General features: G+C 36.9%; 1 protein-coding gene across 5 annotated transcripts in view; it reads right to left on the bottom strand.

The window, feature by feature from the left end:
- The window catches only part of LOC140501243 (lipoxygenase homology domain-containing protein 1-like), a 680,545-nt gene that overhangs the window by 475,337 nt on the left and 188,067 nt on the right, over window positions 1-17,141 (bottom strand). For all 5 annotated transcript variants that reach the window (XM_072604606.1, XM_072604605.1, XM_072604607.1 and 2 more), the window contains one exon: window positions 15,733-15,864. In XM_072604606.1, coding sequence (XP_072460707.1) covers window positions 15,733-15,864 — 132 coding nt within the window. The remainder of the gene's footprint in view (window positions 1-15,732; window positions 15,865-17,141) is intronic.

Genomic DNA, 17,141 nt, shown 5'->3' with positions numbered 1-17,141 from the left:
GATGGGAATTCTGGGTTAATTGACAGTGCTCTCCTTCAGAGGTCTCACTGATTAAAATACATTCTAAATAACAGAAATGTTCTCAGTGGGGGTGACAGAATGTTTTAGTTCATCACCAATCTTGATGGTAGTGAATCATTATCCTTTTGTGCCATCCTATAGTAGCTCTGGGACAGGGAATGTATATCATAAATCTGATTATGTATAATTTATTTGGCATTTTATTTTCATGCTTTTTTAAATATGTACCAAATTCAACATGTTAGTTCCAAGAGCTGTCCCAATTGTCTCTGACAATGAGTCAGAGAAATATATAATGAACTAACTAATTCTACCAATTCATAGGTTAGGTCAAGGTTGAGGTCAGCCTGAAGCACAGATTACCACTGGGGAGCCTAAGCAATAAGGCGATGTCATCAAAGTGACAAGGCCATGCTCAAGAGCTGATTTATACTGAAACCTAAAACAGCAATTGGAAGCCTGGGGTTTTCCATCAATCTAGACTCTATTTTGCAAATAAAATTACTTTTTGAGATTCCAATTCAAATGTATACAAAGATATTGGGGTGAAGGGTATGGAGATAGTAAAGGAATGCTCTACCTGTGTATTTTACAATGTTGAGATCCCAATTTTGCAAAACCTAATATGAACAGGAAGCCAACTCCACTCACTGCTTTTAACAACTTGCATTAATCAATCAATTGATGAATCCAGAAATACTTATAAAGTGCCTATTATATACTAGGTACTATGTCAAGTGCTGAAAAATATAAAAGATCTGCTGAGAAGTCTTGCAAACGCAAAGTTGGGAGGGACAGCGAAGAAATAAATGGGAATATTTTCAAAACCATTGTGACAGGCTGGAATTCTGGACTGATCATAGCAAGAAGACATTTAACATGGAAGAAAATAAGGTCTTGTGATAAGATCCTTTTATGATCTACATCACAGAAAGAACAGCCTGGACAAGAGAAAACCAAAGGGAAATATTACAGCTGTCTTGAAATATTAGGCAGACTGTCATGTATAAAAGAGAACAGACTTGTTTTCTCTTACTAGAGAAGCAAAATATCAATTGGACATGGATTCAGTGTTGAAGACTTGTCTTGGTTTAACCAAAATTCATGTAAAAAAAATTTGATGGTTTTATTTGATCATAGATTTAATATGCAATAACTTAATATGGCTAGTATAAAAGAAAATGCAATCAGCCTGTATTAATAGAAGTAGAATTGCTATAATGGGAAGTAGTGACCCCATTGAACTCTGAGCTGGTCAGACCACATCTGCAGTGTCAAGTTCACATCTGGACATACTATTCTAATAATGGACAAACTAGATTGCTTCCAGCAAGGGAGTGTAGGAAAATGAACTCTTTGAAAACATGTCATACAAGGAACTGGAGCTGTTTAGCCTGGAGAAAGAAAGAATAAATACAGGAGATATGATATTGTTTACAATTTTTTGTTCTATGTTGTCCTAGAAGTAAAATCTAGGAGAAAGGGGTAAAACTTTGAAGGAGCTTGTTTTCAGGGCAACTAAAGGAGGGATTTTACTAGAACTGTCCAAATACTGAGCATGCTTCTTTTGAAGGTAGTGAGTTTTCTCTCACTACAGGTATTCAGACAGACTGGATGACCACAATTCAGGACCTCTATAGCAGAATATTCTCTTCTGTGTAAAAAAATTTGACTAGATGACTTCTGATATTCCTTTCAATTCTAAATTCATGACTCACTGAAATTTTCACTACTGTCAAATTGTGATTAAGGACTTGGACAATTATTAAATACCCATTAGGTGCTAAATGTTGAGAACCATACAAAAACAAATAAGCTATCCGGTCCCTCCCATAACGGATCTTGTGACCTAGTGGGAGAAAGAATATCCATATGGCTAACTACCTAAATAAAACCAACTAGAATATAAGTTCATAACAAGAGCACAAAACCATACAAGATCAGATGCTGGAGAAAGCACTTTAAGCTAAAAGGAAGACAATATGGTATAAGGGAATACGCTCTCAATTTGGCAGCAAAAGATTTGGGCTTAAATCCTGACTCTATGACTAGACCAGTGTGCCCTTGGAAAAATCAGTTCTCTTCTTTGAGACTCACTTTTAATTTTAAATTTTGTCATTTTGAATTTGACAGACTCCAAAAAAATTAACACTTCCACATAAAAAAATAGTATTGTATATAAAAATATAAATCTGATTAAGTGTAACTTGTTTGGTGTTTTGGTTGTTTCAGTTTGTTTAAGTATGTACTAAATTCAGTGTATCAGTTCCAAAAGCTGTCCCAGTTGTCTGTGTTTTCCTCTGAATCTTTTTCTGTTCTCTTCTTTGCATTTTTAAAGTGTTTTATGGACATTCTTTTCTTTCTTTCTTCCTTCCTTCCTTCCTTTCTTTTTCTTTCCATAATTATCATGAGTACTCTCTTCCCCTCCAAAAATAAAAGTGCTACTTAGTAACATATTAGCATAGTCACTCATATATATCTCATTCTTTATCCCTATTCTATCATCTCCCTCCCTATAAAAAACAAAAAAGGAAGTCATGCTTCTTTGACAGTCCTCTAGAATCATGATTGGCAATTGCATTGTCAGTCAATTAAAAAAATTATGAAGTACTTACTATGTATCAGCACTATGCTAAGAATTAGGAATAAAAAGACAGACAAAATCAGTCTCTAGCCTCTAAGAGTTCACATTCTAATGGGTTATCTATCTATATATATATGACATATAAAGAGTAGATAATATCAAAGTTAAATAAAACAAATTAATAATAATATAAAAAAGGAAGCCACTACTAATTGGAAGAACTAGGAAAGTCCGTCTACAGAAGATAAAATTTGAGTGAGGCTTGAAGGAAGTACAGGAAAGTAAGAGGCTGAGAGGATTGATGAGAGTTCTAAAGTCATTGAAAGCTGTTTTCCCTTTCAGTGTTGTTGTAGTCAACATATTGTTCTACTGGTTTTGGTCGCCTCATCCTGCAACAGTTCATTCAAGTCTTCCTAGGTTTCTATGAATCTATCTCTTTTATCATTTCCTATGATGCAATAATATTCTATTATATTTATACATCATAATTTATTGTCATTCCCCAATTTGTGGGCATATGATTTCCAGTTCTCTATGATTTCCAGTTCTCTACAACAAAAGCTGTTGCTATGAATATTTTTGTATGTATATATTTTTTTCTTTCCTTCAATGATTTCTTTGGGGTATATATCTAATAGTGGTAAAAACTATGCACCATTAAGTGACTTTTTTTAAAGCATAGTTCAATATTCCTTTTCAGAATAACTACACCAAATTATGGCATCAGTGTGCCTATCCTCCCATATCCCCTCTAATAATAGTCATTTTCTATTTTTACCATCTGCTAGTTTAATGATTTTGAGGAAGAACTTCATAGTTCTTGTAATTTTCAGGTACTTTTTTATTGGTGATATGGACTTTTCATGTGGTTGTTAATAGTATGGTTTTCTTCCCCTGAGAATTACAGAACATCTTTTGATCATTTATATGTTGGGTAGTGGCTCTTGTTCTTAAGTGTCAGAATAACTTCCCTATATACCTTGCATAATAAACTTTTATCAAGGAGAGTTAACAGAAAAATAAAATCTTAGGTAATGATTTCTCTTCTGGTTTTGATGTATTTATTTGGTTTGGCCAAAAGAATTTTAATTTTTATGTAATCAAAACTGTTTATTTTATCTCCTGCCATCCTCTTTTCTTTTGGTCAACAAGGGCAGCCTCATCCAAAGTTGAGAAAGGATTTCCTTCCATTCTCTATGGTGTGAGATGTTTATTTAAGCTTAATTTGCTATGATCTATGGCTCATAAAATGCTTCATAGAGAATGTAGCATGTAAGCTGGTCCTAGGATCATGGGTAGACTATCAATGAAAAATTTAATATGATCCTAGTACATGATATGACTGTTGAAGAAGCTAATGCAACCTTGGGCAACATTAATAAAGTTAGGGTCCAGGTCAAAGGAGGTAGTGATTCCTTCCTACTACAATTTCATTGAAAGCAAAACCTAGATCCCAAATACTACCTGTAAAAAAAAATTATGTGAAAGAAAATGGTCAAATTCACTTCTCTAAAATTTATTTACTTTATATGGTCATCAGATGAGAGTTTTGAAGCTGGAAAGAACCTTAGACATTAGCTAGTCTAACCTCCACATAGAAGACTTTTTTGTTATCTGAACAGCTCAAAGAAAATATAAATTATAATTTCATTTCACCAGCACAGTTATGTGCAAACAAACTAGACTTAGCAATAGTCTTTTTGTTCTCCTTGCTTCTAGTCTCTCTCCTTTCTAATGCAGCTAGATTAGAAATTAGAGGCAAGTAGGTGGTACACTGGATAGAGCACTAGTCCTATGGTCAGCAAAACCTGAGTACAAATCTGGCCTCAGATACTTACTAGCTATGTGACCCTGGGCAAGTCACTTAGCCTCTATTTGCCTCAGTTTTTTCATTTGTAAAATGGGGGTAATGGTAGTACCTACCTCGTGGGGTGGTTGTGACGATCAAATGACATAATAGTTGTAAAATCCCTAGCATGGTGCCTGGCATGTAATGAGCCTATATAAATATTAACCATGATTATTATTCTTATTTTTAATGCATATTCCACATAGTTTCCAAGTTAATATTCCTAAAATGCAGGTCTGACTATGTTACTTCTCTGCTCAAAAATTCAATATTGTGTTATTGCTTCTAAGACAAAATACAAAAGCCACAGGTTGACATTTGAAACCTCCCATCTTTCCAAATTTATTTCATATTAATTCCTTTTATTCACTCAACTTCAGAAACAAATTGACCTCCTAAGTGTTCCCCAAACTCATCTCCCACTCCCCTGTCGTGTAGGCTATCACCTCTATCCGATACACATTGCCTGCTTACCACAAGCTTTTAGCATCAATGGCTTCCTCCAAAAGTCAGGTCAAATGCCACCTTGTATAAAAAACCTGTCGTGATTACTCCATTTATTAGCACTCTCTTCCTCTTGAAAATGCCTTATTTTCTTATTTTTATATTTATTGCATCACCTAGACATTCCCTCCTCTTCTTCCACAACCCTAGAAACATGAACTCTGAGAACAGGGGCTAATTTGGTTTTTGTCTTTGTATCTCAGGGCCTTACAATATAACAAGTGTTTGATAAATGTCAATTTACCTGGAAAGCAATGAATTAAGCTGAAAACTGACTTAGCACAGTAACACTATCCAAAATGGACCAAGTCAGTGTTCAGGATGAGTTATATCATGTGCTTATTCATACACATAAGAGGCACTATTTTCTACTAGTAAAAACAGCGGACTAGGAATCAAGGCTTTATTATTGACACTACGGCCCACTGCATAACATCTCAGTGATAGTCACCTCAAATGACAATCATCTTATATATATATACATATATAAATGAAAATGATCCCTAAAATCTTTTGCAGTTGTAAAAATCCCTGAGTTACACACATGCACGTGTGCGCGCACACACACACACACACACACACACACACAGTGCTGGCTGTTTCAGCCAATTTGCTAAATGTGAAACTTAAAGTTTTAATGTCATACAACACCAATCCATCACCTTTTTAAGATTTAAAAACTGTAAAAAATAAGAAAAGATTTCCAAATAAATTTAGATACCTAATATGTACAAATACAGTAATATAGTGACAAAACCCCTAATTATTATTAAAACTCTATTTTTTTTTCCCATTGCCATTTTGAGTTTACTGTGCTGTGCTGGTATAAAACACTGGTCTAAATTTTTAGTTTTTTTTTCCTTTTTCAAAAAGACTTTACTAATAACTGACTAATAATAGTTAACATTTTTATAGTGTTTTTAGGTTTGCAATATGCTTTGTGTAAAGGATCTCACTTGACCTTTACAACAACCTTGTAAGATGGGTTCTATTTTGCAAATGAGAAAACTGAGACAGAGAGATTTAATGACTTGACCAAGGTGACACAGCCACTCAGGGTCTGAAGTAAGATTTGAACTCAGGTCTGCCTAACTCTGGATCCAACACTCTATTCAATAAACCACCCAGTTACCTCATAATTGCATTTTGTTTCATATTTGCAACCTCTTTTCTTTCTTCAACTGCTTTAGCTCAAACCTTCATTGCCTCTTGCTTGGAGTATTGCAATTACCTCCTAACTGGTCTCTGTGCCTTCTTTCCTTCCATCTGACATACTGCTGACAGGTTAATCTTATAAAGTTTAGCTCTCATTATGTGAATGTTCTCCCTAGAAGCCTTTTGTGGCATTCATCCCACTGCCTAATGGAGTAAATCCAAACTCAATGGCACTCTTGATGTGGACAAAATCTAATTTTCCAGCCATATTTCCTACTTTTCCCTAATCAACATCACATATTCAGACTACCAGTTATTTCTTGAATAAGTCCTATAATTTTCTGCTTCTCTGCTTCCCCCATCCACTCAGGTTTCCCCATCTGGAAAGCCCTCCCCACTCCCCTGCCCACTACTGCTTCTCTAAATGCTACATATCCATCAGAGTTCATTTCAAATGCCACCTCCTTCAATTAGCCTCTTCCCCATCCCCTTCGATCAGATGTGATATTTCCTTGCTAAGAAAATTCATTGCATTTGATTTGCATCCTTCTAATGGCATTAACCCAGTCTGAGCACAATATTGCCACCACATTATAAGCTCTTTGGGAGCAAGAACTGTTTCTGTAGCACCTAGTGTAGTGCCTTACATAGAGCGGTCTTTCAAAAAATAGGTGTTGAATTAATAATTGAGTAATATATATAGCTTCCTTTTCCAAGTATGCTAATAGTTCTAAATCCTCACATTCTTGTAAAGCAGGAGATAAAGACTGCATCGCATGTACTTTGCAAGGTAACCAGACTGAGCTGCTGAAAAAATGAAGGCACCAACCAAATGTTCATCAAAAAAGTCTATGACGAATGCAGGAAAGTTATCCATGTCTTTTAATCTCATCTAGTGTTCTATTCCTTATTAAAAGCTATTTTTTCCATTTATATATATATATATATATATATTCATGCAAATATAATAAGTATCAAATCTTCAAAAATTTATTTTCCTATTCCCACAGTCAATCTTTTGAGCTACCACTGAGTCTTAAGGTGAATGGATTTTCTAATGTCATGTATAGGATTAAAGTCGAATCACAGGGTATTGTCATGGAACAGATTTAGTCCTGAGTTCCCAAAGGCTAGACTAGCTGAACATAAGCTATGGACAATCCCACTAAAATAGGTAGGTTTTGAACCCAGGCCCAGTGGTCTAGGGGCCATCCCAGGCAAGTTGGGATAGACTCATCAAAAGGTGACAACAAGGTAATAAGTTTTTCTGTCCCAATAACTTTTTAAAACCTTTTACTAAGTCACAGAAGTGTTATACTTATCTCCTGTGGCCAGAGTATTTACATTAATGAAAGCATAGGCTTCTAAAGTACATTTCTTACATTCCAAGTATGCAAAGGGACCTTAGAAGTTGTCTGGTTCATCTTCCTTTTTGATGAAAGAATCTTTTCTATAGAATCCCTGGCAATTGGCTATCCAGTGTGTCCTTCAATACTTGCAGTGTGAGAGATCTAGGACCTGAAAAGATAATCTATTCTCTTGTTCGATAGTTCTAACCATTAAAAAATTATTGTTTATACTAACTGAAAAACGACCTCCCTGAAGCTCCCACACATTGATCCTAATTCTGATCTCTGGAACGATAAAGTCTAATCCCCTATCCACATGATCATATCTTAACTATCTGAGGACAGCTACCATATTTCCCCCCTTCTTCCAAATAGAGCATTTTTCATATGGCATGTTTTCCAGATCCTTACCTTACTGGTCACGGTCCTCTGGATACTCTCTAGATTGTCAATGTCCTTCTTCAACTGTCATACTCACAATCAGACACACTATTCTAGCTGTGGTATGTCTATGTAGTTCCCTTGCTCTAGAAGATTCAGTAATTCTCTGTTGCCTTCAGGGTAAAATACAAACTCCCTATATGTCATTTAAAATCCCTCATAATCCAGCTCCAACCTTTCTTTCTAGATTTATTCTACATTACTCCTTTCCTTACAAGACATTACATCTCCTATCTCCATTCCTAGAATTCTTTCCCTCTCTCTTTGACCTTTCAGAACTCAGTTCTCTTTAAAATATTGCCCAGGAACCTGCTCCCACAAAAAGTCTTTGCTGACTCCCCAAGCTCTTCATGCCTCCCATCCTCTGCAATGAATTTGTATATATTTTGCATTTTCATAAATAGTGTTATCCATTATTTGAATATAATCTCCTTAAAGGAAAGGGACTCATGTTTTCATGTATATCCCCTATATCCTGCACAATACGTGGAACATGATAAGCAACTGATAAATAAATAATTGTTGAATTGAATCAACTAGTTTGAAGTGCAATGGGATTATTCCTTCCATTGTCTAAAGACTATACATCTCATGAAGCAGCCTAAAGCTATTTTAGCTTTTTCAGCAGCACTATTTGTAAGTCAATAAGCTGTCAGCTTTATATATTTCACTAATATCTCCAGTAAAGTCTGACTCTCCGCAAACTGAGGTGGAGGTTCTCAAAGGCTGTACCAGTGAGATACAAGTTCTTACAGATCCTACTAAAATGAACAGGCTTTAACCACAAGCCTATCAATATACTTTCTGTATCTGTAATCTGAGGTCTGGCCAACTAAGCTTGAAGAAGTTCATCACACAAGGATTGGCCAGCTGATGATTTTTTAAACTCACAGAAACTCATAAAGATGGTCTACTAAGGCAAAAGTGTCAAACAAAGAGACTCCAGAGTGGAACAGAAAACATTAAAATGTTAATTGGGAAATATTAAGCAAAGTAAATAAAAACACAATTGAACATAGAAAATGTCAATATGTGGTTTTCTAAGTCAATATGTGGCTTGAAATGATGCTTGGTATGGCTACATGTCTATGAGTTTGACACCACTATACTAAGGTATAAAGGGATAATGATCTGTGTGAATATAGGGAGTATCCACAGGGATGACAACCTAGATTTTTTGGAGTATTCAACTAATCAAACAATATCTACTTGACATAACATTTAATTCAATTCTTCCACAGAAACACTAAGTTCTTTCATGAGTATGTATTTGCTGTTAAAACAATGAAATAATTTGTTTGCCAAGAGAATTGATTCTTACCAAACTTCTGCCTTTTACTCCATACTCTCTGTGAAATGAAAAGATTACTGAATTTGAAATCAGGGGGACCTGGCCTTGATTCCCAGCTCTCTTATTTACTGTGTGACTCTAGGTAAATCATTCATCTAGGCTTCATTGCTGTCCTCTGTAAGACAATAGAGTTAGAGCTCTAAGGTCTCTTCCAGGTCCAAATCCTATAATGCTATGATCCCACATATGGGATGACTAATCTATACCTTGGTGGATAAAACTTTGTGTCAGCAATCCAATTCTCTTCTTCTTGTCTCACTGGGGTTCAAATCCTATCTCTGTATGAATTATTATTTGTGTAATTTTGGCTACGTCATTTAACCTCTGAAAAATGAGGTGACTGGATTAGGTGGTCCATTATTGCTCTAAATTTATGAACGTAGGCTCTGACATCCTATGACCCCCTCCCCTCAAAAAACTTCCTCATACAGCCAGATATTACCTGTTCATCCGAAGATTAGGCATCTAAAAGATCAGAAAGGAAGGAGGGGTAAACTGAGAATGTTGCCTGGGGTTCAGAGGAGCATTGGATAAGCAGCAAAGAAGAATAGGTGGGCCAGGGGAAGTCAGATGAGAGGCAGAAAATGGATAAAGTAATAGAGAGATGGGGAACAAACATGGTATTGTTTATTTTCAGTGTGACAGCACCAGGCAGCACTGGACAAGCAACCTATTTTGATCAAGAAAAAAAGATTAGTCATGCAAACTAGGTACTTCCTTTCAAATCTGCCATGTGTAAATTCACAAGAAGCTAATGGTTTGGGCAAAAGCCCAATATGGAGCGGTTGCAAAGTCTTGTCGTGTGCACCCATCCTTTGGAATGAATTAATGTGGATGACTGAAGATAAACATTTCTGCTCCTCCCAGCTCTTCAAAACACTTTTGGAATTATAGAAGCAGAAAATTTTCAAGCTGAAAAGAACCTGGGAGATCAATCAACCAACCCCCTCATTTTACCAAAAAAGAAAGTGAGGCTAGGAGGTCTTGTTCATTCATTTAACACAATTAATCAATTAAGCACCTATTCTGTTCAAGACACAATGCAAAGATGCCATCGTACTACTCATCAAAAGCCAGAGAGACTCAAGGACTGGACAAGAACTCACTCCACCTGACTGCCAGCCAAGTATTTTTCATGATACTTCACTGCCTCAACATTCTTTATGAATGATTTCATTTTATCTACAATTACTAGCTTCAAAATCCAAAAAAAAAGTTATGCATCCTCCTGGGAAAAAGAACTTTTATAGCATGAAACAAACAGCACCAGAGAACAATGTATACAGACAGTATCAGCAATATTATTCAAGGATTAATTGTGAATGACTAAGCTATTACGAGTGATACGAACAGTCAAACCAGCTATGAAGGACTTACCAAGGAAAATGCTATCCACCTCCAGAAAAAGAACTGATATATTAAAGCATGCATTGTATAAATCCACATGTATGTCTATATCCAATATTGGCCTTCTCTAATACAGAGTTGGGAGGGAAGGAGGAAGACAGCTTAAAACTTAAAAGATAATAGAAATTAAATTTTTAAAAGAAAAGAACTTTAATGAATGCACCTTTTAATTTAGTACTCTGTGCCTTCAGGAATTGCTAGGTTTTTTTTAATTGGACCTGTGATAGCTTTGTTAAAAAGCATACCTTCCATCACTCTTGTATCCCACCTCCTAAAGAACTTCTTCCACCAATACAGATACATGTTCTACAATTTAATAGTCTTAAAAAGTTGCCTGGATCACTGAGAAGTTAAGTAACTTGCTCAAGGTCACATGGTCAGTATGTCTCAAAGGCAGAACTGGAACCCATGTCTTCCTGCCTCTCTATCCACCATACCATGTTGAAATGTTCATTAGTGATCATTAAAAGAACAAAAACATATTTTCCTTAAGTGGATTTTTAAGGAATAGAAATTTTAAGGAAAACAAGTTTGTCTTAAAAAGCATTTTCCTTAAATAATGTCCATTAGCACATTTATATACATTGAACACTTTGTCTCTCTTTTCTCTTTGATTTCAATTTCCAGTGTCCTTCCAGCATAAAGCCATTGGGCAATCATAAAGAGCCTGCTAGAAGTCATTTTCCATTGGACCTACGACTCATGCTCTCCCCTGAGCTTCTAGAATTTGTGCTCTTTGTAAGGGCACTAATTTGAACAGGCTTCAATTTGTCATGAGGCCTAAATTGATTGTTTTCAGAAATGACTTAGCCTACCTCATCAAAAACATTACTTTCTCCACTCCCTGCAAAGGCTAGGACAGAAACATATTTGAAACAGTTTTTGTCACAGCTGACAAACTTACAGAAAGCATAAAAGTCTCTCGTATGAAAAGTGTCCATTCCTAAGTGATTTCAACCAAGCCTGCTGTTCTCAGTAAGATCCTACATTTATTTTGTTCTGTCCGACCTGATTGGGGCTGTAGCACTTCATGATTTCTGTGAAAAGTTTAAAGAAAACCTGTGCATGTTCCTGAGAAAGACTCTGCCTGTTCTCATTCCATTTTCTGAGAGGCTTCAGAGGACTTTTGATTTAATCTAGGAGTTCAGGCCGAAGACTGTTCAGCCCAGCAAAAATAGGCTTCTCTTGCCAGTGATGGAAGAGGTGGTACCACAAAGATGTTCTAGCTTTCCAGTGAGAGGCACTATATCATCTGTCCCTATACCAGCTTGGAAAAGATTTCCTAGGGCAGAAGTTTTCAATCTTTCTTGGATCATGAATGCTTTTGGTGGTTTGGTGAAGTCTATATGCCCCTTCTCAAAATAAAATCTTTTGAAGTAATTGAAAGAAATCCTAAATTTCAATTCAAGGTGAATAAAGAAAAAAAAGTAATTTCTTTTCTATCCAAGTTCAGAAATCTCCTGAAATCTAGCCATAAACCTCCTGAGGTTCCATGTATCCCAGTTAAGAACCTCTAGCATTGAAGATCACAAGTTCTGAGAAAACATTTTTAATTTTATCAGGGAAACACAAAATAATTTCTTTACCTCGGTGTAAGGAATAAGGCTCTCTTAGATGCCGTTGTACTACTCCACATGACCCAATCTGAATATCTTATATGCCAGATGTTATATTCTCCCAAGTAAAGTATAATATAATACATCTAAAAGCAGGATGGGGTCCAGATATACACAGTGGAGACTTGGAAATTCAGTACCGTGGCTTAGAATAGTTTGTTTCTGCCTGAATCTCTCCATCAATGAGAGGAAGATTGTTTAGGGTTTGCTTTTGTTTTCAGCAATCTCGTATAGTGAATATTGTTGTACTCAGAGTCAGGAAACCAATATTTCTAAGCTATATGTCCATGGACAAATCACTTCTCTAAGCCTCAGTTAAGCACAGTACTTCCAGCTCTTAACAAGCGTCTAGCACATAGTCAGTGCTTTCCTACCCACTGCTGCCTAAAGCCCTGGTCCTACTGTATCCCTAGGCTGAGTCTCAGTAGATAACGATAACCTACCTGAATTCATTCATTAGTCATTAGCAGACTGCCAACCCATTATTCTTTCCCCATCCCAGTGATTCTGAGTCCTGGGCTGGCACTACTCAGCCCCATTCTTGGTCTTCCAAAGACCACTCCCTTTTTCCTATCCCCCTCAATCAAACTCCCTTCTCAATTCTGTGACTAAACTCCTTAACAAGACTGTCTACACTCAATGACTCTCTCGTTTTCATCAGCTCCTTTTCTCCCATTCTCTTCTTAACTCTCTGTAGTCTGGCTTCCAAATGCATTATTCAACTGAAAAAATGCTCTCTCTAAAGTTATTCATGATATCTTAATTGACAAATCTAAGGATTTTTCTCAGTCTTCATCCTTCTTGACTTCCCTGCAGCCTTTGATAGCGTTGATCACTCTTTTCTCCTTCAGATACAATTCCTCTCTAGGTTTTTGTGAAGTTGTTCATGCCTCCTTTCCAGGATTTTCATCCAGAACATGCCTGCCAAGTATGGTTGTCCCCAAAGCTCTGTCCTAGGTCATCTTCTCCTTTTCCTCTATACTATTTCACCTTGTGAACTCATTATCTCCCATGAAATCAACTATCATCTCTATACTGGTGATTTTTAAATCTACTTATTCAGTACTAACTTTTCTCCCGACCTCTGTCTTGTATCTGCAGTTACCTATTGGATAACTCAAACTAAGATGTCTTTTAGACATCTTAAATCCAATATGTCCAAAAGTGAACTCATTATCCTTCCCCTTAAACTCTTACCTCTTCTTCACTTTCCCATTACTATTAAAAACATTACCCTCCTCCCAGTCACCCAAGCCCACAACCCAGGGGTCATTCTTAACTCTTCATTCTGTCTCCCCTCCCCTCCCCCACAATCACTTGTGAAGTCGTCTTGTTTCTGCTTTCATGGAAAGCGGGAAGAAAAAATGGAATAGGCATTTATATAGTGCTATGTGCCAGGCACTGTGCTAAGTACTTCTAACAAATATTATCACATTTAATCCTCACAGCCCTGGGAGGTAAGTGCTATTATTACTATAACATTTTACAGTTGAAGAAATTGAAGCAACCAAAGGTTGACTTGCTCAGGATCAAACACATACTAAGTATATAAGGCTGGATTTGAACTCAGGTCTTTCTGACTCCAGGTCTAGTCTTCTTATCCACTGTGCCAAGAGCTGCCTTCATTACATCTCTTGTATATTAACCCTTTCTCTCTTCTAATAGTGCCACCATCTTGGCACAGGCCCTCATCACTTCATGCCTGGACTATTTCAGTAGCCTGCTGGTTGTTCCCCCTGCCTCAAGTCTCTTCCCACTTTAGTCCAATCTACATTCAGCTGTCAAATTGATCTTACTGAAGTACAAGTCTGATCATGTCACCTCCCTAATTCAAGCAGCTTCAGTGACTTCCTATTGTCACCAGGGTAAAATATAAAATCACCTGTTAGGTTATATAGCCCTATATAACCTGGCTCCTTCCTACCTTTCCAGTATCCTTATACCATACTTGCCTACTCTGTACTCTACAGTATAATAACATTGGCTTCCTTGTGGTTCCTCACACACAACACTATCTCTCAACTTAACATTTTCATTTGTTGTCTCCCATAGCTGGCATTCTCTGTCCTCATTTCTACTCCCTGGCTCCCTTCAAGCCTCAGCTAAAGTCCTACCTTCTACAAGAAGCCTTTCCCAGACCCCCTTAATGCTGGCACTCTTCACCTGTTCATTATCTCCCATTGATCTTGTGCCTTCTGGTCACACTGCTGGTAAAACCAGAGGCAGCATCGGAACCCTGATCTTCTTGATTCCAGGTCAAGCACTATGCCACATTGCCTCCTATGATAAAACTTATACTCCTTCTGTTTCACAAGGTTCTTAGGCATACATGAGATAATGTAAAGCTCATGTGAACTCTATAATAACTTTTGGAAATGTAAGTCACCTTCCAAAAAATTTTTGTCTTGGGTTTCTGGCCAGTTGCTATTCAGAAGCCCATAACAAGTGTTTTGTTTTGTTTTGTTTTTTTGAAAGATGACTTACATTTCCTCATTTCTTAAACAGAGTTGAATGGGGTTGTCTCAGTCAAACTGAGACCTGTTAAAGGTCTTAACTTAAAAAGACCAAGTTTTTCCACTGCATCCTGGGCCATCTCCAGTCATCCTGATTTATATCTGGCCGCTGGACCAAGATGGCTCTGGAGGAGAAAGTAAGACTGGTGACTATGCCCAGCCCTCCCTCACTTAAATCTAATTCACTTGCAAGTCATGCCATCACCTTCCTGATGTCATGTTCCTCTTGGAGAATGAAGGACAAACAACAACCAGAGTTTGCCTTCATCTTGTAGAAATCACGTTTGCTTATGGTTGTTTGCATGTTGTCTCTGCCATTAGACTGTGAGCTCCTTGAGAGTCTTTTTCCTTTCTTTGTATCCCCATCACTTAGCACTGAGCCTGGCACATAGTAACACATAGTAAGCACCTAATATATGCTAGCTGAGTGACTAGCATAAATGTCAGGTACTATTTTTTATGGGGGGCGGGGGGGTGTCTGAGTTTCTTTTTTAAACTAAACCACTTAATACTGGTAAACTGTTTTAGGCAGTTAAATAACAAATATAATATATATGTATATATATTCTAACATGTACACATATGATATATACATATAATATATATGTAGTACTCTTGAAAGAGTACATCCTAGTAAGTAGATGAACGCTGAATTCCAAAGAGAGAGATAAATTATAAAATACAAGGACTCCGTGAAAAAGATGACAATGTTTTAAAAGGAATTTGTGTGGTATGCTATCATCCTCCTGAAAAGCCATTCCATGTTCTCCCTGTATTTTGCCACAAAGGAGACTCAATGCAGGCAAAAAATAACCAGAATTAACATGTAAAGGTGTTTTCCTTGTCCCCTTATGTTTCCCAACAGGTAAGTCTCTGTTCAGGTCGGTAGAACTAACCAATAGAATGGTGTATTATTAAATCTCAGGATTAACCGTAACTTACTTGAGGCTAGAGAGGGGACTGGGCTGTGGGCTATGCACTGGAACCTTGGATCTACTTGGTCACCAGACTCTCTGGCCTTTTCTTCCCGTTGGCTAGCAGTTGCAGATGTTCCCTTTGGTTTTTCCCTGCCAACTGAAATAAAGATTTTTTTTAAGGATGTCATCCACACAAAGTCACTTGTTTCTTCTCTGACGCTCACCATATGTTCAACTACACACACTAAGATCTGCTATTGTCACCATTTCAATGCCTTGCCCAATCTTTTCCCTCCACATTGCATAGTTACCAGAAAGTGCCTTTTTATTCTTAGCAGCAGGCTGCACGTGGATGGTATTCCAATAAAATCCATCCCTGCCTTGAGAATGCAAGGAACAGGGCAGTGCTGCTGTAGGAATCAAATGACTTTTTCAAAATGTAATTTTCTTATGGCTTCAAATGCTGCCTCCTCCCACCCCCTGGTGCTCTGCCTTTCCTAAAAGGGGACATAGACTACAAAATGTCTTTCAAACAAAACTGCTTGTGGCCTTCTTGGAGAAATGACAATGCAAAACAAGAGAGAAATCTCTCCAATCTGAAAGAAAAAGCTCAGTTTTCCTTTTTTTTTTTTTTTTTTTTGTATTGTTTTGGCACCTCATGCTGATAGGAAATATCCCTAATCAAGTTCAACTGCTCTTTTCTCTTAATGACATATGCAATTGTTCAAGATTTTCATATATCTGGGGTTTTGTGGTGGAAGGAATCATTCTCTGTGATAAAACAAAGGGTTTGTTTGGTCTAGTTTTTGTTTTTTAAGTGGTCAGAGTTCATATATCACCATTCTGTGATTGTCAGGTCTTTGGAGATCTCAATAGCTGTGAAATATCATATACATGTCTGGTGCTACATAAATAATAAATAACAAAAGCTGTTTCTTAATAGCCTGAATGCAGTCAATAATTTAGCAATCAAGTATGTGTCAACATGAGAGAGCATAATAGCTTCCATTCTATACTTCACAGGAATTAAAGGTTTCTAATCACATTTTATTTGATGCAACGGACTTACAGTCTTGACTCTTTCAGAAGTCCCCCTGACCATCATGTAAATTATCCTTTCTAAGACCAAAAAAATGCAATTGTAAGTCAGTAATGAGCTTTAATTTGCCAGGATATGTAGAATCATTTTTCTTTAGGCTTCTATTTGTTTACACTCTCGTGACTAGATTGTTTAGTCTTTTTCCATGTCTTGCTCTTTGTGTTCACATTTGGGATTTTCTTGGCAGAGATACTAGAGTGGTTTGCCATTTCCTTCTCCTGCACATTTTACAGAAGAGAAACTGAGGCAAACAGGGTGAAATGACTTGGCCAGGGTCACATAGCTAGTAACTATCTGAGACCAGATTTGAACTGACTAAGATGTTTTCCTAACTC

Source organism: Notamacropus eugenii, chromosome 4 (assembly GCF_028372415.1).
Source record: "Notamacropus eugenii isolate mMacEug1 chromosome 4, mMacEug1.pri_v2, whole genome shotgun sequence".
NCBI classification, from domain to species: domain Eukaryota; kingdom Metazoa; phylum Chordata; class Mammalia; order Diprotodontia; family Macropodidae; genus Notamacropus; species Notamacropus eugenii.
The sequence above is the reverse complement of the archived record's forward strand: the minus strand, read 5'-3'. Positions and strand labels throughout refer to the sequence as shown.